Source organism: Cydia amplana, chromosome 24 (genome assembly GCF_948474715.1).
Source record: "Cydia amplana chromosome 24, ilCydAmpl1.1, whole genome shotgun sequence".
Classification (NCBI taxonomy): Eukaryota; Metazoa; Arthropoda; class Insecta; order Lepidoptera; family Tortricidae; genus Cydia; species Cydia amplana.
Window position 1 is genome coordinate 7629615 of NC_086092.1, and position 27508 is coordinate 7657122.

The 27508-nt window shown below is 38.7% G+C and overlaps 2 protein-coding genes across 2 annotated transcripts in view; one reads left to right on the forward strand and one right to left on the reverse strand.

Moving 5' to 3' along the window:
* Positions 1-376: 376 nt before the first annotated feature.
* Positions 377-11590, reverse strand: LOC134659240 (protein seele). The gene is made up of 7 exons (XM_063514880.1): positions 11215-11590; positions 11070-11137; positions 6615-6714; positions 5854-6008; positions 4766-4858; positions 2506-2601; positions 377-537 (listed from the first exon to the last, which is right to left on the reverse strand). The coding sequence occupies exons 1-7, from the start codon at positions 11300-11302 to the stop codon at positions 382-384; spliced, it is 756 nt and encodes a 251-aa protein (XP_063370950.1). The 5' UTR covers positions 11303-11590; the 3' UTR covers positions 377-381.
* Positions 11591-12047: 457 nt separating this feature from the next.
* LOC134659069 (paired amphipathic helix protein Sin3b) overlaps positions 12048-27508 on the forward strand; it is a 73082-nt gene continuing 57621 nt past the window's right edge. Inside the window, exons 1-2 of the mRNA XM_063514675.1 lie at positions 12048-12249; positions 20871-20971. Coding sequence (XP_063370745.1) covers positions 20900-20971 — 72 coding nt within the window. The 5' untranslated portion in view covers positions 12048-12249; positions 20871-20899. The remainder of the gene's footprint in view (positions 12250-20870; positions 20972-27508) is intronic.

Below are 27508 nucleotides of genomic sequence, written 5' to 3' on the forward strand. Positions count from 1 at the left end.
AGAATTAGACTGAAAATTAATGAGACTAATCACGAATGTGACTAATAACGAATGCATGAAAAAAAATGAGACGAATAAGTGAATGAGACAAAAATCGAAAGGGAATAAGAAAGAATGAGTCCTAGGAAGACCGTGACGAAAAACGAAAAAGACTTGTTAAGAAAGAGACAGGTTACATAATTGTACTTAAGACGATAGGGACATATAGCGATCGAGACGAATAAAGAATGAGTGACGAACACAGAATGAGACGGACATAAGAAATGAACGAAAAACGAATGGGACGAATTACGCTGATACCGTAATTTATACTATATTTCTCTATGCCATGGCAACGAGTGACAAGAAAAAGTTGATTCACCATTCGCCATTTGTCACAGTTTACAGCTCATCTTTAATTTCCTCCTCCGGTAACTCTTCGAGGTCCTCAGGCAGCTCGTCTCCGAGGCCGTCGGGCATCTCGGGGCCTACGCCCATGCCCATGCCCATGCCGCCCATGCCGCCCATGTTGAAGCCGTAAGGGTCCGGGCCGTGGATCTGAAAATTAATTATTTTTTTTGGGTTATTCCCACTAGTTACCACCAAGTTGTTACCAGTGGTAACTACTGGGAATTTTTTTCCCACCTTTTACCACTGGGATTTTTTTTTCCCAGTAGTTACCACCAACTCGGTTTAGTGGTAACTACTGGGAATTTTTATTCCCAGTAGTTACCACCAAAACTTTGTTAGAGTTAAATACTAATAAAAACAGTATAAATAGTATAGTATAAATATCGAGTGATTTAATAAATAATTGTTAGTCGATTAGTGTTTTAGTCAACTGCCTTAAAAGTGACCAAAAATATAGAAACAGTTTAACCGGTACTAGTACAAAAACTATGATATATGTAAGAATAAATTTAATAATCCGTTTAGATTATTTTTCAAGTCATTTTATTAGGTAATTCAGAATCACTCTGTATTTATACTCTTACTATTTATACTGTTTTTATTAGTATTTAACTATAACATAATTTTGGTGGTAACTACTGGGAATAAAAATTCCCAGTAGTTACCACTAAACCGAGTTGGTGGTAACTACTGGGAATAATTTTCCCCAGTAGTTACCAGTGGTAAAAGGTGGGAAAAAAAATCCCAGTAGTTACCACTGGTAACAACTTGGTGGTAACTAGTGGGAATAACCCATTTTTTTTAATATAAAGAAGTAAATATTGACGACCGGTCTGGCCTAGTGGGTAGTGACCCTGCCTGTGAAGCCGCGGCCCTAGGTTCGAATCCCAGTAAGGGCATTTATTTGTGTGATGAGCACAGATATTTGTTCCTGAGTCATGGTTGTTTTCTATGTATTTAAGTATTTGTATATTATATATATGGTTGTCTGAGTACCCACAACACAAGCTTTCTTGGGCTTACCGTGGGGCTTAGTCAATTTGTGTAATAATGTCCTATAATATTTATTATTTATTATTATTAAATATAGTTCGTTTTGTTAGCATTAGAAAAAGACTACGCGACCTTGACGTGTCTTTTTATTGAAAAACACTTTTGTAAAATAAGTCACTGTACTGATAGTTCCACTACTTGACGTTAGATGTCGACTACGAAATAACTCGCGTTTTGGTACTTTTGGTAAGAAAACTTATGTACGGAGTTAGCACTTTCTTTATGCTAGTAGCAGGCGTGTCTCACTCCGCGATTTCGTCGCTTTGCTACAGGTAGCTAAAAGTACATCCGTTCGGCCCCAATTTTGGGGAAAGCCATAAGCCGCGCGTGGCGCTGTCGCCACCTAGCGGCCATATCTGTGCTGATTGTAACAGACGCGTTTTGTTAGAGAGTGAGTCTTCTGTACTTAGTACTATGATTTATTCTGTGCTAGTAGTATTATTTTTCTTCATAACTATTGCTGGTACCACTGGATCGGGAACTTTGGAGGTACTTGGGGAAGGCCTATGCTGGAAAGCAAGACAATCTTGACTGCGATGTCTGACAGCGTAAATAGAGTAATAGTTTTATTTTTATTTATTTTTTCAACTTAAAAGAGGTATAACATGTTCTATTATCTATCTATCTAATACCTTTAAACGAGCAATTCTTGTCTATTTATATATATATTTCGGGGATCTCGGAAACGGCTCTAACGATTTCGATGAAATTTGGTATATAGGTGTTTTCGGGGGCCAAAAATCGATCTAGCTAGTTTTTATCTCTGGGAAAACGCTAATTTTTGAGTTTTTGTATGTTTTCCGAGCAAAGCTCGGTCTCCCAGATATTATTTTTTAAAACTAGTTGTGAACTTGTATGTGTAACTAAGTTGGGCAAAAACTTTTTATAATTTATTGTATTTCTATAAGTGAGAACCTATAATTGGCTCTGTGAGTCTATTGTAATTTCTGGATATATGTAGCGCTGTTGGTTTTCCATGTACCAAAAAAAAAAAAAAAAAAAAAAAAAAAAAAAAAAAAAAAAATTGAAGTAGTATTATTTATTCTGTGCCGCGGGTCTCACCTTGGTGTATTCTCTTTCCATCTCCTCAGTCCAGGTGGTATCCTCTGCATTCGGCAGCATCCAGTCCTCGCAGTACTTTGTGTGCTTGAAGCAGATCTGAAAATAATCTAATACCTTTAAACGAGCAATTCTTGTTTATTTATTTATTTATTTATATATATATATATGTCGAAGAGGGAGAAGGGCTAAATGTGTGGGGCTATTGATAGCGGGTGGTGGGCATGGTACCTCGATGTATTACTTCACAGCCAAAATAGTAGGTATGCTACCAACGCATGAAATAAACATTCAGACTTGTTAACCATACTAGTGCCTACTATATTTCAGTACTAAATAATCAAAACGACCAATCACTATTCCAAAATGATTTGATTTAAAATAAAAAGATCACTTGAAATCGTTCAAATCTTTATTTTACAAAAGTAAGCTTCTAATGGCACATAAGAAATCAAAATAACACTTGGAAATAAACACTTAGCTAAACGGTTAAAGAACGTCAGAATCTATAAGCTTTCAGAATAATCCTTCAGGTATAAGCGTTCAGGAACGTAGCGAATTAGGCACGAGGTATGGCTAACGATAACGCCCGATCTCTAGCGCGGTCCGATCAAGAAGACAGAAGCCAGTTCCAGCGGCGGAGCCAACCGCTCCCGCCTCCAATTCAAGTTAGTAAACCTGCCTGACCAGTCTACCAACATAACGACAAAAATGCTTGCTCGTGCCTACGTTCACTCAAGATACACATCTTGACGTTCCAAAGCCTTCTACCTGTCATTTTAGTTCATCAATACGCCAATAGATGGTGGCGTTATTCACTACGAAACTTTATTATTTCGTTACAAGCAAATAATACGTAGCCAAACATTGCTAATCGACTTTATACAGGCGTCTAACTATGAACTGTAACGCTGCAATTCGTCCTTCTGGTGTCTCGCTCCGACATATATATTTCGGGGATCTCGAAAACGGCTCTAAGGATTTCGATGAAATTTGCTATACGGGGGTTTTTGGGGGCGAAAAATCGATCTAGCTAGGTCTTATCTCTGGGAAAACGCGCATTTTCGAGTTTTTATATGTTTTCTGAGCGAAACTCGGTCACCCAGATATTATTATCTAAATAAGATCTAAATGTATTAGGGCTATTTTATTTAAAGTTGTCCTCTACACTTTTTTTTTCAAAATTGGATTTTTTAATGTTATTTCTACTCAGAATCATGAGCTCTTTTGATCCTAATAAGAGAAAAAAAGTGTCCCAAGATTTCCATACATTTTTCGATCTTTCCATTCCGAAACCGCCATACAAAGTCTATGAAAAAATGGTAACGGAATGGGAAAAAACCTTGGGACACTTTTTTATCCTATTAGGATAGAAAGAGCTCGTGACTCTGAGTAGAAATAACATATAAATTCACAAATTAAAAAAAAAGTGTAGGGGACAACTTTAAATAAAATGGCCCATTAACACATTCATTGCCACCCAGCCAAACAAGACATCCGCGCCAGGCCACAAAAATGTCGTCATATAAAGGTGTAGTACCACGATCCCGACTATCGGGTCGTCCGGCCTGGGAACGAAAACATAAAATACCCGATGATCGGGTTTTCGGCACTGAATATGTTAAACAGTTCCGTACACACTACAACAGTTACTTTAATCATATATATATCAGGTTTCTTACCAAAACGCAGGTTATTAAACGTAATCGACATCTAGCGTCAAGTAGCGAACATTATCAGTTCTGCCAGTTGACAATAGATGTCGCGACAAACTAAAGCTCTAATGCTCAACAATTTTCAGCTAATATTATAACCGGATGCACCGAAACTCTATTTTCAACTCCTTCAGTTTATAATATTAGTTGTAAATTGTTTTAGCAGTACATTTTTCGTCAGTAGCGAAACTATTGACATCTGGTGTCAAGTAGCTGGTCCTGATAGTTCCACTACTTGACGTTAGATGTCGACTACGATATAACTCGCGTTTTTGTAAGAAAAGTGATGTATGGAGTTACCATTCTTTCTTTACTGATATATCTCTATGCTATTTCTTAATCAGGCCTATATTAGTTGTAAATTGTTTTAGCAATTAATACATTTTTAGTCAGTCCCGACACTCGTGACATCTGGTGTCAAGTAGCGTTACTGATAGTTCCACTACTTGACGTTAGATGTCGACTACAAAATAACTCGCGTTTTGGTAAGAAAATGGATGTATGGAGCACTTTTTCCTTACTTATATTTCTCAGTGATAAATACCTACCTCGTTAAGCGCGTCTGGCATGACGTCATCATGCGGCCGATGCTTGTATAGCGACGTGATCTCGTCTTCATTCTGTTCGAACATACGCTCACACTGAAATAAAACAAATCATTTATAAATGGGTAAAAAATATGGGAAAATTTCAACAAGACTCGTCATGGATTACACGCCACAAAGTAGCAGAATGTAATTACACAAAGGGGTCTACGGCGATATAGTTTCATTGTTTTTACCTCAAATTCCGACGTTTCAGCTGAGTTGCACCTAGGGTTGCCAGGTGGTCGGGATTTGGCGGGATTCTCCCGATTTTTAGCATGTGTTCCCGATTCCCGACAAAGTGGAAATTGTCCCGAAAAACAGCTGCACGTTATAAAACAATAATTTCAAGTTCCGAACTGTCGTCGAGCTAGCGAGCGACCCGTACCGTATTGAGCGCGTCAGCATCATAAAAACGTCTATGGGCAGAGCAGCTGACGTAGTGCCAATAATATAAAATATCGTTGTTTTTAATACAATTACTTTAACTTGAATGTTTTTTTCCCGACTTAAGTCTCAAAATCCCGAAAAAATTATATTTTTCCCCGATAATAGCGCGTTTCGATCTGGCAACCCTAGTTGCACCACAAAACGTGTACAAAACACGAGAGTTTAAAAGTGTTATATAGCAGAATGTTTGTCTAAATTTCACGATTTTTACACATTATTAAAACAAAACAAACGATTAAAAAGTCCCGTTGTACAATTTAGTAAGGTCCTTTTTATCTGAAATTCCAACAGAAATCCTGATAGAATAGTCCTTATTGCAGATGAAGCAGGACCCTTTTCTAATGGAAAGCCACATATATCACCATGTAGTGTTATTGCTCTTACCTTCACATGGCGGCCTTGTAACTTGCTACGCCAATAGCGACTTTATTGTAAAGTAAATATGACACAAATCCACTCACATAGTACTCCAGGCTCTTGTTCAGGTCATCGTCGGTGACAAACTTGGTCTTGCTGAACTCCGGGTTCATCCCGCCTGCTTCAGTCATCAGCTGCAAGATCTCAAGCTTGCTGGTCGCCTTGTAATATACTCAATTACTCACATAGTACTCCAGACTCTTGTTCAGGTCATCGTCGGTGACAAACTTGGTCTTGCTGAACTCCGGGTTCATCCCGCCTGCTTCAGTCATCAGCTGCATAATCTCTAGCTTGCCGGTCGCCTTATAGTACACTCGGACGTAGTCATCCATCTTCTTGCCTGTAAAAACAGTTTTCCAATTCATCATCTTCCTTGTCCCGGCATTTTGCCACGGCTCATGGGAGCCTGGGGTCCGCTTGGCAACAAATCCCAGGAATTGGCGTGGGCTAGTTTTTACGAAAGCGACTGCCATCTGACCTTCCAACCCGGAGGGTAAACTAGGCCCGTATTGGGATTAGTCCGGTTTCCTCACGATGTTTTCCTTCACCGAAAAGCGACTGGTAAATATCAAATGATATTTCGTACATAAGTTCCGAAAAACTCATTGGTACGACGATTGGATTGGTTAAACCCGCGACCTCCGGATTGGTACTAGCCGGGGTTTGAGCCCGCGACCTCCGGATTGCAACTTGCACGCTCTTACCGCTAGGCCACCAGCGCTTCCAATTACAAAACAGCAAAACAAATACAGTTTTCCTATTAATTTCGTAAAAAACTGCCAAGGTGTTCACAATATCTGAACACGCACCATAACGCCCTGACAATAGAGGCGTGTTCAGATATTTGTGAGCGCCTCGGCCGCCACGATATATCTGATGGCGACTGTACCAACAACCAAATCCAGGGCTCCTTGAGTGCAAACTTCAGTAAACTAGGAGTACTCACAGATGTCGTCAATCATCTCGGAGATGTAGACGGTGGATCTGTGGGCCGGCACTTTATCCTGCATTGTATCTCCGCTGGCATCCATCCTGAAGTTACCCACCTGGAAACCATGGGAGGGATATACTTAACTCATTTTTATTTAAGTATTTACGGCGTTATTCAGCCGCGTCTCGATATCGCGCGGCGGCCGCGCGAGCAATGTTCGACCGCGGCAAACCTGTATTTTGGCTCGCGAGCCAAGTTCGGTGCCATCTTGAACTATAGCGCGGCGGTCTCGCGCGGCAGGCGATCCGACGAATCCGACCATCGACCAGTTTGTACTCGGGAACCATGGACGTACGTCGTCGTGCAGCTGCCGCTTTTATAATTATTTATATTATTCACAAGAAACCTAAACGGAAAGTTCGATGGTGGTTGAAAAAGATGTTTATGAATAGAAATAATAGAATACTACATGGTGGTGTGAGACATATGGAAGACATGATATATGAAGTTGATGTTACATTACAAAATTTCACAAGAATGACATCAGAAGATTACGAACTTTTAAAAGCATTAATTCCATGCATTACTTCTTAATGATCTGTTGCGATAATCACTACATTTACTATTCCATAGAAACTGTTTAGTTCCGTATAATTTAATTAAAGTACGACACTTTTCATTATCCATGTCCGCTGCCGCGCTCGCGAGCCAACTGAAATATGTACACATCCGTCCCAACTGCGCGCGAACATTCCTTTGCCGCGCGCCGAAACACCGACAATGAATGGTTCGTCGCGAACCGCGTTCGAGCGAGCGAATGATCGAGTTGGCTCGCGAGCCAGCCCGGTATCGATTGCGCGCGGCTGCCTCGCGAGCCAATGTTCGATAGCTTGCCGCGCAATATGGATACCGGGCGCATCGAGTTGGCTCGCACGGCAGCCCGGTATCCATTGCGCGCGGCTGCCGCGCATGTTCGATGGTTTGCCGCGCGATATGGAGACGGGGCTGAGTTGAAATTTGAAAACCCACGATTTTAATGCTAAAACCCAAACTTTGGTCGGACACTGCCGAAAATACAGTTTCAGAGCAACCAGCAGCTGAAGTTTGGCAATTTTCTTGGCTATAATAGAAATTATTGAAAACAGCCACAAACAGCAGCAATGTGTGTGTATTATACAAAATGTAGTAACAAGTATGTCTTTGTATAATTTTTTCTCGATTGTACTCATAGTAGCTCTAAGTTGCAAAGTATTTATTGTTATTTAAAATAAATAAATAAAAATTACCTTTGTAACTGAAGTTTCCAATTAAAAATAATTAAAATAATAATAATAATTTGAGCCTATATACGTCCCACTGCTGGGCACAGACCTCCTCTCATGCGCGAGAGGGCTCAGGCTATAGTCCCCACGCTAGCCCAATGCAGATTGGGGACTTCACATACACCTTTGAATTTCTTCGCAGATGTATGCAGGTTTCCTCACGATTCATCTATAAATATTGTTATTTACTCAATTTATTCTGCGAGAAAATATTATAGGATTTAGTTCTCTGTTAGACTATAAACAAAAAAGAAATTTATAGTTGTTCGACTAAAGTCAATTTTTTTATTCGGTAGACTAAAATGACATTTCATAGTATGAAATGACACATGATCTTCATACTATAAAATGTCATTTTAGTCTACCGAATAAAAAAATAGACTTTAGTCAAGTTATAGTATGGAATGGTAGATTAAAAATCTCCATAAAAATCACCCATAGCATTTATAAGTGAGTGATAAGAAATTTGCGACATGTATTGATAAAACCGAGTTAAGTAAAAGCTCAGACTTTTAAATATCTATCTTTACCAACTTATAAACAAACTTAAGATCAGACTAGGTATAGGGTAATTGTGTCTGTTTGCCGTCCAGTGCCTGTTTCCGTCCACTTGGCGGAGGTGCTACAAAGAATTGCGGAAAATTTGAATATAAACAAGCCTTCTCACACATGTTTGGATTTGTTGCAATCCATAATGTCTAAGCAATATTTTTACCAAAATAAAAGTGTTATTTGACAAATAGCGGCTTTAAAAAAAATTATGTAAGTGGCGGCATTGCATCCAGAGCTTGAAAACGTCATTTTGCAAGAAAAAAAAAGTGTTGGCGGCAAATGTTCACGGTAAGTTTATTAATTAATTTAACTAGTTTAAGTTACGTTATTGGCACATACTGCAACTTAAAAGTATAGTAAACGCAATTTTAAGTGTTTTTTATAGTTTTTTCATAATAATCTTTGATAAATTTAGTGGACGAGTACTGACATACTAATTTTGAAAAATATTTAGTTTCCGACCACACGGACGGTAACTGGAACAGCTAGGTGAGTATTTGTTATGATCGTTTTACTTCAAAAGACTTATAAACTACTATATATTTTCTCTTAAAATGATGTTTCTTGCTTATAAGATTATACATTTTAGTTTTCGTCCACGATTTTGTCAGTGTTGCTTGATTAAAATCATGTTTAAAATACGTGGTCGAAAACTAAAAATAGCTTTAAATATTGTTTCAGTTTCCGTCCATGTACTATGAGTGGTGTAGACGAGATTTATTATTACATGATTACTGAGGGCGAAAATAGCAATTCGTGGATGAGTTTCGATTTTGTTCGACGAAATGAAAGAATTGAACTGAGTCCGACAATGAGACGATTCCACGAATTGCTATTCCCACCGGAGCATAGTGGTTTGCCCCAAATATGCGAGGAAATAAGTTAAAATAGGCAATTAATTATTTAAGCATCAAGCATTACTCGAATCTTAATATAAAAAATGTCAAATCTTACGATTTTTCCTCCTTAATATCTCGCGCACGAGTGTGGAGCGGGCTTTAAAATAATTGAAATGTCTATGATTATTAAGCAGTATTTACACGATGTTACAAAATAGTCCTGCAAGAATGAGACATATAATTGTCTCCCTATCTCGCTCTATATCCTACAGCATGAACTGATAGCTGTACCAGGCCGTGTGGATGCTGGTTTAATAAGTATCTGTTTTTCGCTCTCACTTAAGCCCCGCATTCACACTCCTACCTTGTAGGCCGCCTCGTAGTCCGCCTCGTTGGGTAGGATTGTGTATGGGGGTTGTAGACTACGAGCCGTCCTACCGTTTAGCCGTTTGTAGGACGGCTCGTAGTCCACAACCCCCATACACAATCCTACCCAACGAGGCGGACTACGAGGCGGCCTACACGGTAGGAGTGTGAATGTGGGGCTTTATAAAACTGCGTCCTTAAAAGCCATCTCTTTCTCGCTCTCACTCATGGGTGCGGTTGTCTGTTACACGGCTTTAATGGACGTACATACGGCGGATCACCTTACACACGATCGAACGTGCGCCGGACCGCAAAGTCACGGTCCGGGCGTCTGTAAGGCCAAGCGCGCACCACGATTTTAATTTTTGCGAGACGATTTTAGAATCGCGCTGTAATTTATCGCAGAAAATTCACTGCGCGCACTGCGATGAAAAGTCGACGATTTGTTCATTCTCGACATGGATTTCGTACCAGTCGCCAGGCGTGAAACAATATGCAATCGCTGTATGACTGAGTATTTATACCACAAAGGTGATCTCCTTCTATTTCTATAATTAAACGGTCAACATCTAGCGTCTCATCTTGTGACTCCATTGGAGAAGCAGGTTCCGATATGTTGACTCTTGGAGAGCGAAATGCCGACTGAGGTCCGGGGTGCGATTTTATTATCGCAGTGCGCGCGGGGCCATACAACTCCGTATGCTGCAATTCACTTTGTGACAATGGCGTCGCGAGCAGTCGCGGAAAAATGTGACAAATCACAATTTTAAAATCGCTGCGATTTTTTTGTCGCATATGCAAAACAAAACTAAGTCGGTACTAGTAACGTACATAGCTTAAAAATAAATGATTCCTTATTATATTGATATTATATATTATAAATGCGAATGTAACACTGTTTGTCGGTCTGAGTCCTGAGGAAGGAAATATATATAAATATTTATCACGAAAATAACCATTCTACGCGGTCGAAGTCACGGGCAGAAGTTAGTAACTAACTAAGAATTATCTATATAACATAAAAACAAAAAATAAAGATAGGTATAATTGATTTTCAATGCAATAATGCACCCTACAGTACTTTTTCATACAGTGGACGAAAACTGACTCATACGTGGACGAAAAGTAGCTCACAGGCGGACGGAAACTGAAATAACCCTACTTTTTCAAAATATATATTTTATAACATAAACCGTAAATATTATTTAAGGTCACGTAATATTAACCTAAAATAGACAATATGAGCAATACAAACAAATATAGCACATTTAAGTAAGACTACTTAAATATTTTTTTTTAGCATTTCAAAGTAGACATCTCCTATAATTGGACGGTATCTGACACAATTACCCTACTTAGATGTTTGAAAGTATATAATCAAAACTACTTACATCTACTTTTTTCCACTTATCAACTTTTTTAATCGCCTTATCCAGTTCCTCGAAGGTCGTCCGGCATACTGGAATGGATTTTACGTGAGATTAAGATTAGAAACAATTAAAACTACATTTAAAAATTCATAAATGAAATACGCACCTAAACACTTCAAGTTTTTTGGGTCTATTCTTGCTGATACTACAGCAATGAACGCTGCTAAAACTATTAATTGGCCACTTAATTTCATTTTAGTAATTAATGAGCAGATAAGTGTTAGGAAAAACGTTTAATTTCAGTGAAAAACCGATATAAATGCACTAAAATCGCTCAGACGTGGTAGGAAGTTTATCTTCTCAAGTCAAATACACGAACCTTTTTCCTATTGGTAGTCAAAGATAGTAAATATTTTTTTCATAAAGGAAGACTCATGATTGGATGTCAAATTTAGATTATAACCATAATAAATTACATGAAACACTTGGTAGCAATAAAATGAGTCAATTCAATCTACTTTTTTATTTAGTTGGGTTTAAATGTTATCATGCGTTCAAGTTAAATTCTACGCATCTTTAAATTTGTAATGATAAAAAAAATTGTATCAATCCTATAAAATTCCGGATTCAATTCTATAGCATACCTATTTAAAACTAATATTATACTGAGATTATAATAATAGGAATCCCCTTTCAGAACGAATAATTAAACATTGACACTTATTATACGTATGCATGAACGCACCTTTCACCAACATAAAAAAGTGTCAATACGGCCATGATTAGGAAGTCTAGTTCAAATGCCATTCTATTTAACGTAAATCAATTCCAATTCAGCCTGCAATTAAAATATAGCTTGATAAAAATATCAACAAAATTATAGAAATATGCTACTTATTCATAACAGTTAAGATAATATTGTTAAATTAATAAGATTTAGCCCGCTTTCTGCCTCCCCGGTCGCCCGCTCTCCGTTTTCCGCCCGCCGCTCCCCTCCTGCCAACCGACCCAAACTAAACCCACAGTTCGCGTTCTGTCTTCATGCGGGAAGGACGTATGCTCTATGGAATGTATAATTTTTTTGTGCATATCAAATTGTTTAAAATCCTTAAAATACCTTAAGTTTCTTGATTACATTGACGAGAAGTGACTTTGCCGTGAGAATTGTGAAGAAAGAAGACTGTTTCGTGTAAAAATACAGGTAAGTGACTGGTTGTCAGACTGCGTCTTTTACTATTTTCAGCTTATTATGCTCTCTAGTAGTGTACTTAATTGCTTTATTTCAATACAAATGATTATATTTCACTTAGAACCAATTTAAAATACCATATTGACTAAACATTTATCATCTATTACACCATACGTTACACCTATCTGTACGTATATAAATCGTGTAAAAGAGCAAATCGGCATATATCTTATTAAGGTTTAAAACTTGAGAGTGCGTTCATAATCTAAATTTCATAATGATAGCCCGCGCGCTCTCTACTAGACGACTTGGCAACGCGCGGTCCAGTTAAAATCAGTTGTTCAAAACTTAATTTTATAAACAAAAAATATGTTATTATCGTCAAACCGGCATTTCCCTTTGTTTTCCGTGTGAAAACGGCCCTTTGTCCCTCGATAGGGAGCGCTGGCGCGCTACGGTAGAGGATTTTCGACTCTAGAAAAGTGCCATAATACATTGATGATATACATTCATCGGTCGGGCGCGCTTCGCCGTCCGCTCGCGTCGTTTGCCTGCGCCTGTGTTCGTGCATATCTACGTGGAGGACGTCAGTGTGGTCGTGCGGTAGTTTGTTTATAGTCTTCGCCGATGCAAACTAGCCCCTGTTACTAGCGGTGCAAGGTCTACAATCGAATGTGGGTCGGCGTCCTCGTCGTTGTTTGTCTATCGATCTCTGCGGTGGCCAATGGCACATGTTGGCGCGGTCCTGCGCGGCCGTGCCTCGCCCCGCAAGCGCTACGGTGAAAGCCGGGCGAGCGCCCGATACACACACTTGCGTACTTACATCTTCATACACACTATCTTATCATAATCAGTTGCGTCGCTTCCCCTCCCCTCTTCACCTCTTTGTTCGCCCGCAGCCGACTAGATTTTAATTCTATTTCCAATAAGGCGTTCCAATAAGACGCAAAGTAGTTATACATTTTATGATACAGTTCTAGTCATGAATGTTTTTCCGAGCGCTGCCTGTTTGCCGATCTCCGCGGCATGGCGGGGGGAGGGAGCCAGAAATAGATGTGTGGATTGGAAACGGGCGACGTGGCAACGTCGCGCGCCCATTCTCGCTCAGTGTCGGTTCAAAATGGCGGCTGTGCGTGATCGATACCGTGGAATTTGCGTTAAAATGTACGAATCTGTGATGTATCTGGTTGTGGGTCGGCTCGAGCGTTGCCCTGGGATGACGGGGCGAGCGCTCCAAACCTGGCCTCGACTCCCGACTCGCACAAAGTACGTATCCTCAACCATATTGCGCCGACACGTTGTGCTACATAGGTAGCTATGGATATGCCTTGCATAGTCCGGGGGTTGCAATAACGATCGGTATACACCTATCGGCACATATCCATATCTGCCTCTATTCGATATCCTGAAACGCCCGTAAATGTCATATGGATATGAAATCTGGAATGCATTGACCACGTAGGTACTTTTTTTCAGAGCTACGATTACGTAATCAAAAATAGGCATGGTTTTCCATGCATATGCAGTTTTTGTTAAATGTTAGTTCTAGTTTATCTCTGAGACTGACGAATTATCTGTTAAGTCTTAAAACATCAAACCGTATCATTCGCGAGTTACATCTGATAAATTAAAACAAAATGGCGGCTCTAGTAAATGTAAAATTAAGACGCAGTTGCGCACAGAATGTTGGCAACGTCGCGCCCTCTTGGTAATTGCGAGCAGTCACTTGTTCGATAAGAAATTTCAAGGCTATATATAAGTTCAGTATCATCCGCTTGTAACAATGGATAAATTTAACATGGCAGATAAATTATGTTGTATTGCGAATTGCGATTGTAATCGTATTCATAATGAGATTCCAATATCGGATGAACGAGTCTTGATTGAGGCTAATGCCTCTGCGTCCCGAGATAAGTAGGTATTCTGTTTGTGTGCGTTCGTTTATCACGGCTACACAGACATAACAATATTGTCCTAGTCCGTTGTAACATATAGATACTTGTTATATATACACAAGCTGTACAATAACAGGGTTTACGTCACTCCTGTACGTGCTTGGCTTCTAGTTTGTATATTAAATATTCATGGTGTTTAGTGTTGAGTTCAGAACATCGTTTGTTATGATTAGCTAATCTTTTGGTCCGATATTTGTAAAAAGTAGTTGATCATATTATTTCAAAGATTTTTTGTTTGATTCTTACTTTGTTCAAGGACTGCCTTTTTTGGTTGTCTTTTTTACCGCTCGCCTCGGACTTCTAAAGCCCTTGCTACACGGTCACCGACAAGCCCCCAGACCGCGTGGCCTTGGTCCGTCCCGGACCGTGTAGACAGTTGTTTACAACAAAATTTGACCAAAACTGACCAAGGACAGACCAAGGTCAGACGGTTAGAAGGCTTGTCGGCGACCGTGTAGCAAGGGCTTAATTTGTTTATGGTTTTATAAACCTTGTCTATTAATAAGGTTTAAGTTAACAGACTTTCTCTGAAGACATGGGGCGTTTGGTTGCGTTGTGTTTTTTAGACGCGAACTTGGTTGGTTTAAAAAATTCGCGTAAGGTCGATTCTTTTCACTGTATTTTTTGTAATTCAACTTTGCAATATTTTCCATGCGATGCAAAATTCAATTGAAATTGTTTTTTTTTTTCAGACGCATATTATCCATATAATTGGTTAGTAACAAAAATCTAAACAATAAAGAATAATGTTAGTATTACTTAAGGCTAAAACAAAAACTAATAGCTAAACATAACAAAATCTAAACATAATTAAATCAGGTAATTACTTACAATGTCCCTTGTTATAAGCCGTTTTTTTATATCTTACACAAATCTTATGTAAAACTGATTCAAATTTTCTAACCCAAGCTACTAAAAAAAGATCTATTCATTCTGCAATCTGCATTGATGATAAATTGATAACAAGTTATGTCAAGAGCATTGCTGATAAATATTGATTGATTACGTTAAATCTATGTTGGGTTGAATCTAGTGGCAGATTTACAGTCTTTGCCACCCCAGGCCCTGTAGTAATCACTAGCCGCCCCTTTCTCAGCACCCATCATAATAGACTGCCGCCCCAAATATCTGGCCGCCCTAGGCCTGGGCCTACTCAGCCTTAGGGCAAATTCGCCCCTGTTGTACTTTACAATGCAGTGTTTGATAGATCATTGTATCCAAGTTCCAAAAAAAGAACAGATCATACTAACTAACTGATAAGCTACTTGCAATACTCTATTCTTACCATGTAAATCTTGACAAAATTATGCCTGCCATGTTTATATTTACAAAACTTTACAATTTACAGTAAAAACTCAATATTTAATTATAAGCCACCTCTCCTCACCTAGAATCACATCCATATGTATTACTTATATCTGCTAATTAGTTAGTTTAGCATTTGCTTTGTTTAGCTATAATTTATTAATCACAATCAAATGAGCTGCTATATTTACTTTCCTCATTACATGCACTACCTGTATTAGATTAGAAGTTAGAACTAAATGTATTTGTATTGTATCAACTAACATTTGCACAGTAGCTAGTTAACTAAATAAAGTATTGAAGGTAAACCTGGTTCATTTATTTAGTCGACCCTTGCCCTTTATCGATAGAATAGAATGCGCCATATCTCACCTCACCTGGCAGTGAGGCAGATAGTATTATCCAGTTTGGAATATATAGTAACATATATTAACCTGTATAACCATTAACTAACAAAGCAGATGCGTGTCTGTTAATTGCTATGTTGCAGTAACCTTTCGATTTTCCTAGAGCGCCGTATTTCGCTCTTCAGCTATCTGATTCTATTATCTTTTTCCCCTTGCGCCAGCTATCTGTTGCCAAGGTAACCCAACCCTCTGAAACAAACATAACATTCCCCGACCATCTCCGTAAATAAGTCTTAATGGGTGATTCGCTCTGAGTATGAAAATGGAAAGATTTTGGCGGGAAAAGACGCTGCGCCCGGCCGTGCTCTCGATTGCAACTGTTGTATAATTTTAGAGAAAGGAGATTTGTTTTGGTCCAACACCTTCGTGGAGGTTCGTGGTGGCATTTCATATCGCGGCACGTCCGTTTCGCTCACTATTATTCGGAGGCGTCGTTGCCGCTCCGCGTTGGAGCTCCGGGCTCGATTATTCGGTCAGGTCCGAGGTGGAGGCGCTGCGTGCAGTCAGTCGGCCGCGCAGCTTGGTGCGCGACGTTCGTCAGCGGAGCCCTCCGCTCGCGTCCCTCCTGTCCCGGGCCTGCGTTACCGCGAGTGCGAGAGAGACGGCAGGCTGTTGAGAGAGCGAGAGACGCGAGACAGAGACAGCGCTATGGCAGTGTCGCAACCTCGCCCACCTGACCGTGTTGACGCCGCGCTCGAAAAAGTTGCGCCGTTGCGCTATTTGGAGGCGCACGAATATGCTCGCGAGCGTATCGTGACGCGTTATTATCGGCACCACTTGCCTTACCACAGTTTTTTAAGTTACAAAAGGGTATTTCGACAGAAGATTGAAGATTTGACGTAATCTCGCTCAGGATTGATCGGTATGTATTATTTTTGAGTGGTTTAGGACATCGTTTAGTGCCGCGTTCCCTTATCTCCATGCATCCAGATAAATAGTCGCTTAAATCTTATTGCCTCACAGAGTGTGCTCTTTAAATAGGCATAGGTAGGCTTTAATGCTCTCTGAATTAAATTCGCATTGATGTTCAGTCGCGCTATGTAATTGTTGGTATTTAGTCGCCATTTTCTACGTCGGTGACGAATACTGCCGCTCCGTCCCCGTTTTCACCGGCCCAATGCAAACCGGACTTTACTGCTTTAATCTGAAAGATGATTATCCTTATACAACATCAACTTATTCTTTAAAATGAGATCCGCTCGCTATGATTCACAGTGGAATAATAATAATAAGGTTTTCGTTGTTGCGTTTCAAAATAAAAGTCAAGACTTCCGGTTATTAAACCGAATTCCAAAATGTAATTTGAATTTAGGCGGGAGTGATCAAATTAATTTCCCTTTTCGTGCAATACAATAATTAAATTCGTATTGAAAGTTATCTACCACGTAACTAATAAATACCTAGCTGGCTTTGCTGCGCTTACTCCGGGATTATCGATTTGTGTACGTTTTCCGCTATAAATAAGTACGAGTTTCGGTTCGATGTATCTATCTACGGACCGGTTTCTGAACGAAACTTGTGTGGGTGCCACGACCAGAGCAAGTACTTTGGAATCATTGAATTGAAATTCCAAATTCAAAACGGCTTGGGTAAAAGTTGTTCATCTTTGTCGGAATCCATTTCAGCTAGATTTCAACGCAAACTTGTGTAATACGTTTACATTAACGTTAGTTCTGTGATGTGAAAAGCTTTGTCTATATTTGGAGTACGTTACGCTTCATCGTCATTACGTGAGTAAACGGCATGTGTATTAATTAAAATACGTGATATTCGTCCTTCATAGTCCCAACATGGTACATTGGAGTAATCTAACCTTATAAGGAAAAGTTGCGCAATGATTTACTCTGAAAACTAGGTGTTGAAATGGTTTTGATTGTATTTTGTTAAAAAAACGGGTCATGGCCTTGAATAAGTCACCTTGAGGATAACTGACACGTTCTTTCCCGCATATATCTCCACGTGCTAAGCCATGCGGTAAAAAAGCAAATAATATATTACCTATGTTATTTTCATAAATGACCACGCTACTTAATCTCTGTGAAAAACATAACCTCATTTGAATTCGCATCATTATGTCGCAATAAGGCTTCAAATTTTCTCTGAAAATGTCTGCATGAAGTCGTGAAACAAAGTAAAATACTGTTGAAATCTGGCATATTTTGGTTTCATAGCGATTTAGTTGTACATATTTTACCATAAATTCCACATTTATGACTAGATTTTGACAGCCCACATGTTAATCACATGCCAACTTATCATCTTATTTTTATCTATTTAACTAAACCGACATTAACAAAATGCGACTAGGTGAGGTACAGACTTATTTTTGCCTTTTATATGTATTGTTCTAAGTCTAAAGCTTAGTATTTTTAAATATTTCTTCATTTGAAACGTGCAATGGTGCAACTGCATATAACCCTGTCAAATCGATAGGTTTAACATTAAAGTCTATGTTGTGAAAAACCATGTAATTTAACTAGTGCATTTATACGAAATTATTGCAGAGGTAGGTATACAATTTATAACCTTAACTTTATTTATATCTAAATCTACACACTGATTACATAACAGAAACAAGTTGAAAGTTATGTTGCATAACTTGATACAAATACAAACTGCCTATGTAAAGTCATGTAAGGGCAAATTTAATACAATACAAATTTCAACGGACACATACATACCCATTTAAAATTAAAATGAAATTGAAAAGACGTTTATTCGGTTTAGGAATTACTTAAGTATACAGTTGTAAGTGTTGGCTCCTCTTTTTGAGTAACAAATACCTGTGTTAAGAGGCACCACTCTTCCTTAGTTGGTAATTTTAACAATAAGATATATATTTTTTAAATTTATACAGTACAATCTCACTAATCCGGCACTAATGATGACACAAGAGAGCCATATTACTGGAAAATTCGGATTACTGGAAATTAGAGCAAATCTGCATATTATTTTGATGTGTTTTTTAGCATGTCGTAGAAATACATTTTATTAAAATACTAAAGTCAAAGAAAATTCTACTGTGGTACTCCAATTTTAGTGCCCGATTACTGGGTATACCAGACCATCGAAGTGCCGGATTATCGAGATTTCACTGTATAGAGACTTCTTTCATTAATTTAGGACTGTGGGATGCTAGAGGTTAAAATAAACTATACAACAGATCATTATGAACATCTTGCCTGCTTACTTATTACTGCTGCTGACTGTACTATAATTACTATAAAGATAAAAGTCTTTAGATATCATTGGTACTTATACAAATGATCTAATATTTCAGCAGTTTGTTGATGATCTCTCATGAAAACCTGTAAAATTACGTCAGACCATAGAGAAAAAAATACATAGATTGCTCACTCCGTACATCAGTTTTAGTACTTGACAATAGATGTAGCACCAACTGGAAAGTCTTATGCTGTTGAGATAAGACTTTCCGGGCGGTGCTACATCTATTGTCAAGTAGCAGTACTGATAGTTCCGCTACGCGATGCTAGATGTAGACACTGAAATTAATAGTCTGAACTGATGTATGGAGTGAGCACTCTTGTCTTACTATATTTCTCTATGGTCAGACTAACAAGAATCATCTTATCTCATAGTCCCCCATTTCCCGTTGCTTACCTGAGATAGGTATGTCAGCTGCGTACAAGGGGTATATTATAGTTAACATTGGAAGCGTCAAACTCTACCATAGGTTATGGCGTGCCGAAAATGCTAAAACATTTTTTCCTCGTAAGGCCCAAGTGGATACCGCAAAAAAAGCGCGGACGTGGCAGGCCCAGACAGAGATGGCGGGACGACTTAGACGCCTTCATCAGTAACTGGCCGGAAAAAGCACAACAACGGGAGCTGTGGAGATCAAGGGGAGAGGCCTTTGCCCAGCAGTGGGACAATAAAACGGACTATTAAAAAAAAAGGCCCAGTCCTACCTATAAGACTAGTTCGATGAAATTTGAATAATTTTCAATAGGAACAGGGTTGGATTTGTTTTGTTTCTTTCAATTTTCAGACAAAACAAAATCAAATAAGTTATCTGCTATGCCCCATCCGGGTTTCATAATATGACATGTACTTATATTTGTGTATATTTGTGTATGTTGTTTAGCATGAATAAATGAAATGAAATGAAACTCTTTTTCTTACATGGTAGATTCAAATTTCACTGACAAGTTTTGGATTTTTCCCTTGTATTGCTGAGTCTTAGGAGGATAAAATAAATCTATTAATTTTATAGAATACATAATATTTGATATTATAAAGGAAAATTTCAAATAATCAACAATAACATTACATAATAGGTTGAGAAAAAAATATATAACACAAATTATTTTCCTTCATTGTGTCATGCTTACTTCATTAAACCTTCATATAAAAAAATATCTGTTAAAATTGGTATTGTTATTGAGAATCGAAACATTATTAGCAAAAATGAAATTACCTTCATGTAAAGGCATTGGCTATTGACAGTGTAGTAGTTAAGGCAGGGAGCAGGGACACACTTATCCCACGTACGCAACATATTCAATGCATTATGACAATCTGAACCCTGAAACTTGTATGCTTAGAAAGAAACATACTTGTCATGCGTTGCGTTGCGTATGACAAGTATCTAAACATACAAATTTTAGGGTGTAGATGTCATAATGCATTGCATACGTTGCGTACGTGGGATAAGTGTCTCCCGAGCTATACAGATTTTAACAAAGCATTGTCAATTATTCATGTTGTTCTTCTATCTATCTATTAAGCCCTTTCATTCTGAGTTAGAGTATGTCTCTTAACTCAGTGTGCCGCTTGGCAAAGGCCTCCTTCAGCTCTTTCCATTGGGGTCTGTCGTGGGCCACTCTTCTCCAGTTCGGGCCCGCTGTGTTCGAGTTGTTCGAGGTTTCCTCTGGCCCTTACTGTTTAAATATAAATAAATAAAAAACTAGAAGATAATTTTTAACGTAAGGATGTAACGTTCCAGGTGATCTTGTGATGGCCCTCTGATCCACCATGATGAAGCGAACAGGCGTGCCCCGGCTGGCCCCGGATGAGCCTGCCCCGCTGCCTCAGTCACCTGCCCAGGTATGCTTGTTATCTAGATCTATCTATTAAGCCCTTTTGTACTGAGTTAGAGTATGTCTCTAAGCTCAGTGTGCCGCTTGGCAAAGGCCTCCTCTAGCTCTTTCCATTGGGGTTCTCCATTTTGGGCCCACTGCGTGATTGAGTTCATCCTCCCATCTTGTTCGAGGTTTCTTCTGACTCCGTGTGCAACCTCTTGGGTACCAATCCGTTACGATCTTACTCCATTTTTCCTGCTTGTCTCTCAACATGTGGCCAGTCCATCTCCAATTCTGCTGGTCCATCTAGATCTAGAAATGCCAAACCTCTGCTGCTGATTGTTAAATCTATACCTTTTTAAGGTTTATACAGTACTAGCCACCCGCCCGGCTTCGCACGGGTTAACAAATTATACATAATCCTTCCTCTTGAATCACTATCTATTTAAAAAAAAACCGCATCAAAATCCGTTGCGTAGTTCCGTAGATTTAAGCATACATAGGGACAGACAGACAGCGGGAAGCGACTTTGTTTTGTACTATGTAGTGATTACAACATTACTAAGAATAGATTTGACCGGGTTAAATGGACACACTTGAATTGAAATACTGAATTAATTTGATTTACCGTGTCGTTAAATTAATAGTAGTTTATGCAACAGTGATATAATAAGGGTTCTTAAAATTCAAGGGTCGAAGTTACAAAACGAGACGTAGTCGAGTTTTGTAAAAAAAGACCCGAGAATTTTAAGAACCAATTATGAGCTGTTGCATACATTACTTTTTCTATGACAGCTGCAGCAAAAAAAAAAAAAAAAGTTATTATTAAAAAAAAAGAGTTATTATTAAAAAAAAAGAGTTATTATTAAAAAAAAAGAGTTATTATTAAAAAAAAAGAGTTATTATTTAAAAAAAATTGAGTTATTATTAAAAAAAAAAAAGAGTTATTATTGTAAATGAAAACATACCTCTTTCAATCAAGATGATCGGAACTTGTATCTTTAAAAAAAAAAGCAGTTGTATTATACTCATAAGATGACTGCTAGCAGTCATCTTATGAGCCTATAGACAAATCATTCAAATGACATTGCTATAGATATCACTGTCAGTCATTTAATTGACACATTTAAGTGCTGGAGTAGAAAAAAGTATAAATAAACAAATGAATGTAACAAAATAAAAGACGAACTATATGACGTAGCTGTAATATCTTTCATACATACTTAATTTTAATACTCACTAACAGGCGTATTCTAATTTTCATTACAGGATATGGATTAGATATGGATCTGATCTTTTAGTGTCAAAAGTGACATTTCTTCAACCGCAACGTCACCTTTGACACTTACTGATCCAAATCGAATTCATATCCTGTTATTAAAATTAAGAATACGCCTGTAAGACCTTGGATAGGGTTGCCATAAACACACTTTGATAAACATTAAACTTTATTCCAAAGTTATAAGGTCTATTAAAGATTAACAAAGTGGTCCTAGTCGCACCAGCCTTCCAGTGTTGGATTGGACGCGTACCAAAACACCACCCGAACTGGTTTGTGCAATCTGGGTGCATTGACATTTCTATCGAACGCCGCTCACATATCGAAACAGGTGCTTAAGACGCGCTTACACTGCCGAAGACGAATGGTGCAGACTATAGACCTTCCTGTACAAGGCGCGTTTACACTGTCGATAGCGTCCGTGGTGTAAACCTTTTTATATCGAAACAGGTGCTTAAGACGCGGTTACACTGCCGAAGACGAATGGTATCACTACATTCACTACATAGTATAAAACAAAGTCGCTTCCCGCTGTCTGTCCCAATGTATGCTTAGATTTTTAAAACTACGCAACGAATTTTGATGCGGTTTGTTTTAATAGATAGTGGTTCAAGAGGAAGGTTTATGTATAATTTGATAACCCGTGCGAAGCTGGGGCGGGTCGCTAGTAGAACTATAGACTAAAGCAGCGGTTCTCAATCTTTTTTTTTGACGGAACCCTTTTGGAAAGCGAAATACTTGATGGAACCCTACAATAAAACAATAGTTTTTAGAAGTGTATTTTTTTTAGTAATAAGCATAATTCTAAATTCTTGCGGAAACCCTGGAGGGGTGTCGCGGAACCCTAGGGTTCCGCGGAACACACTTTGAGGATGGCTGGACTAAAGAGTAAAGACCTTCCTGTTTAAGGCGCGTTTACACTGTCGATAACGTGTTCCATTCTAATTTGAATATTTGTTTTGACAAGTCAAAATTGTTTTTTATTGGCAAGGTTTGACATCTGGGCAGCTAGAGGTTATATCTAAATTGGTTTTTAAGGCGCGTCTACGCACTCAAATGCGTCAATCATGTAAACTAGGTGCTCAATATTCTTATAAAAACATCATGTGATACACTTTTAGATTTTTTCATAGAAATTTAGAACACCTTAACAAACTCAATTAAACATCTTTTTAAATAATTATGTTTTTAATAAAGAGTAGGTTGGTTCTTGTTTTTTTTTATTTATTTTCACAATAAACTAGTGAATACTAAGAATACACTAATTCCGCTGTTAAATTGAAAACTACACTCTACTGCATTATTTTACTAATTTGACGACTGGTCTGGCCTAGTGGGTAGTGACCCTGCCTGTGAAGCCGCGGTCCTGGGTTCGAATTCCGGTAAGGGCATTTAATTGTTCCTGAGTGTTGGGTGTTTTCTATGTATTTGTTGTCTGAGTACCCACAACACAAGCCTTCTCGAGCGTACTGTGGGACTTTGTCAATCTGTGTAAGAATGTCCTATAATATTTATTTATTGTAGTATTTGTTTCAATAAAGAATTCCTTTGTCCATTTTTTTATACACTTGGATTAAAATCCGGTAGTATTTTCATATGTATGACATATGACAACTCCTTTTTTTTTTAAGTCCACAGTGAAGACTTAATCCGCATTTGAGGAATCAATTATGCCAATCGAACGACATGCAATCAATAGCATGCAAGAATCTAATGAACAGTTTCATGATTTAAAGAAAACCGGCCAAGTGCGAGTCGGACTCGCGCACGGAGGGTTCCGCACCATCAACAAAAAATAGAGCAAAACAAGCAAAAAAACGGTCACCCATCCAAGTACTGACCCCGCCCGACGTTGCTTAACTTCGGTCATAAATCACGTTAGTTGTATGGGAGCCCCACTTAAATCTTTATTTTATTCTATTTTTAGTATTTGTTGTTATAGCGGCAACAGAAATACATCATCTGTGAAAATTTCAACTGTCTAGCTATCACGGTTCGTGAGATATCGCCTGGTGACAGACGGACGCACGGACGGACGGACAGCGAAGTCTTAGTAATAGGGCCCCGTATTTTACCCTTTGGGTACGGAACCCTAAAAACTACTCATTAGAATTGCTAGTACGTACAATGTTTAATAAAATGAATATTTACATACAACGCTTATTATATGTAGCATGCAGAAATGCCTGCTGATTTTTAGGGTTCGGGGATTATTACTAAGACTCCGCTGTCCGTCTGTCTGTCACAAGGCTGTAACTCATGATCATGAACCGTGATAGCTAGAGAGTTGAAATTTTACACAGATGATGTATTTCTGTTGCCGCTATGTCAACTAATACTAAAAACAAAATAAAATAAATATTTAAGTGTGGCTTTTTAATTTCCCAGTAAGGCACAACGCCATCTAGTGAGCTTTAAGAATGAAATCCACGATGCTTCAGAGTAGTTGTAAAGCTTGTATCTGTATGCAAATACAATAACACACCAGTCATTAGCTGTAAAAGAGAGAGAGTAAATTATTATAAGAATAATTCCTGTATTTCTTGATGGCGCGATTAAGAGATGTCTAGAAGGAATATCGCAGCGCCATCTAGTGAGCTTACTAAGAATTAAATCAATAGTCCACGATGCTTCAGAGTAGTTGTAAAGCTTGTATCTGTATGCAAATATTGCAAATACAATAACACACCAGTCATTAGCGATAGCGAGTAAACAGCGGGTTATCAGATGTTATCGGCGCTTGTGGCGAGGTGTGTCAATAACATTTCGTCGGTGTTTGTTTTAAACTGGCCCAGAAAAGATAACATATACAAAATACAGTAAATAAGTAGTTACTTTTACAAAAGGGCCATTCTCCGGTAAGAACAACCCGAGTCGCAACTTGATATAGTCCGTTTAAGCATGTCTAAGCTAACTTTGACACAAGCTACAAAGGTTTGTAAATAAGTCCCTCCGGTCGATCCTCCGCATTTTCTGGCCGAAGATCATAAGGAATGAGGATTTGTGGAGTATGTGCCGTCAACCTCCGATCGCCCAAGTAGCGTGGCGCAAATGGAGATGGATTGGACATACCCTTCGAATAGGACCTAATACGAACGGCACTAGTTAGTATCGCGTTTGAGTGGCGGCCTCAGGGCGGAAAGCGAGCCCGCAAACGCCCTGTACACACCTGGAGGCGCAGCGTACAGAACGAGCTGACAGCCGTAGAACAGCTGGAACGAGGCTAAGACGGTTGCTCAAGACAGAAAGGCGTGGATGGATCTTGTGGGGGCCATGCACCTCCGGGGTGCCCTTAGGACAAACAACAAGCTAACTTTGCTCCTACTTGAACAGCACAAAGTATTAAGGGAGTCGTCATATAAGCAAAGACGTCATATTTTCATTAAATTTGACATTGTTTATACGACAACGGTTTCACTCACTTGAATTTTGAGGGCCCGAAACATGTCGCCAATAGCGACTAAAAATTCAAGTGAGTGAAACCGTTGTCGTATAAACAGTTTAAAATATGTCTTACGAAAGTTTAATATCGAAAATTTGACATTATTGATGACATTTGGTTCACTTTAGTCATTGCAAATCAAGTATGGATAAATAGGGATTGATATGTGTACAAAATAGTATTTCATCTTTCAAAATAATTTCATCTTTCAAAATAACAGTCACGTACGGCTAATATACCTTAGGTATGCAGTAATCGCAGTTAAAAAGCCATGTAATTGTTTATATTGTTATCTTCGAATAAGTTCTTTATTTAAACGATGTCTTTCAAGCAAGTATAAGTATTCGATAAGCAGGGCAGTATAGAATTATGTAAATAATAGCCGACACTATTTTCTAAAGGAAAACACTATATTATGCAGTCATAACCGACATCGATGCACTGCAGTCAACATGGCTGAATATTACAGGCTGTTGTCAAGCTATCAGTTATTCTCATCGATCGGCAATGGCTCATATCAAAGATAATAGAGTGTATAGAGCATTGACATATATATATCTCAGGACTAGCCTAACGGGCAATACGAATGGAGCATGAATGGGGCCAGTACATCGGTGTGAAAACGCTGCAACGCGATTGGTTGATGAGTTCGCATCAAGCGCGCGGCCGCGCGATTGGTCGCAACTAGTTGCGTTAGACAACACGATTGGCTCGAATTCGTGAGTGACACCGCTGAACTAGTACCATTTTTAGTGCACGTAAGGCCAGTCCTGAGATATAAGTCAATGGTATCGAGAGTTTGTCATGGTAAATTATGTAGCCACAGTACATTGACTGCCTTCTTTCGACAGAAGATTGAAACTGTTAGAACGCCATTTGACTTTGATCCCTATTATTTCACTGATATGTGTCAATTTGTTTAATGTCAAAAATTAACGCCATCTACTCGACAGTAGGCCAAAGGTATAACTCCACCGCTCGAAAAGATTGCACCATACCTTTGGCCTAGTGTCGAGTAGATTGCGTTATTTTTGATATTTAACAAATTAACAGTAACACATATTAGTGAAAGAATAAAGATCGAAGTCAAATGGCATTCTAACAGTTTTAATCTTCTGTCGCAAGATAGCAGTAAATTTACTGCTACTATAATTTACTTTGACAATCCGCCTCTATTTCAAATTCTCTTTGATAAAACATAGTATACGAGTAGGTATAATATATAAAAACAAGCGTCATCTGACGCTTCCTACGAACTCTCCCGGCTGATTACTCAGAGATCTATATTTAAACCGGCGTACTATATCCATGAATCTTGTGGTTTTTTGCATACATTAATTTTAACTCTGCGCGTTTAGTTCGAAAATAGTGGGTGGGTAGCTTGCCATGCGGATCTCGGTTAAAATATCTTTGCGGATGTAAAAACTAAATTAAACTGCTTCCAGTGCTTATCGTAATATTTATTTCTATATCATACTATTAATACTGAAACTTACCTTTGATCTAGGCCAGCGGTCGGCAACCTTTTAGCAGCCAAGGGCCACATAGTAGGTAACGAAGTCGACGCGGGCCGCACTTTGTTAATATTTATGACTAGACTAGACATTTTCGTTTGTCAATATTACATACAAAATAGCCAGGGAGGCTCGCGGGCCGCAAGTAACAGGTTCACGGGTCGCATGCGGCCCGCGGGCCGCGGGTTGCCGACCGCTGATCTAGGCAATAAAAACTAGTATTACGACCATCACGATGAGTGAAGTAATGCTTTTTATACGCATAACAAGCGATTTTCTTCATAACTATAAAAACTGTATAACACTTTAAACTCTCGCGTTCTATAC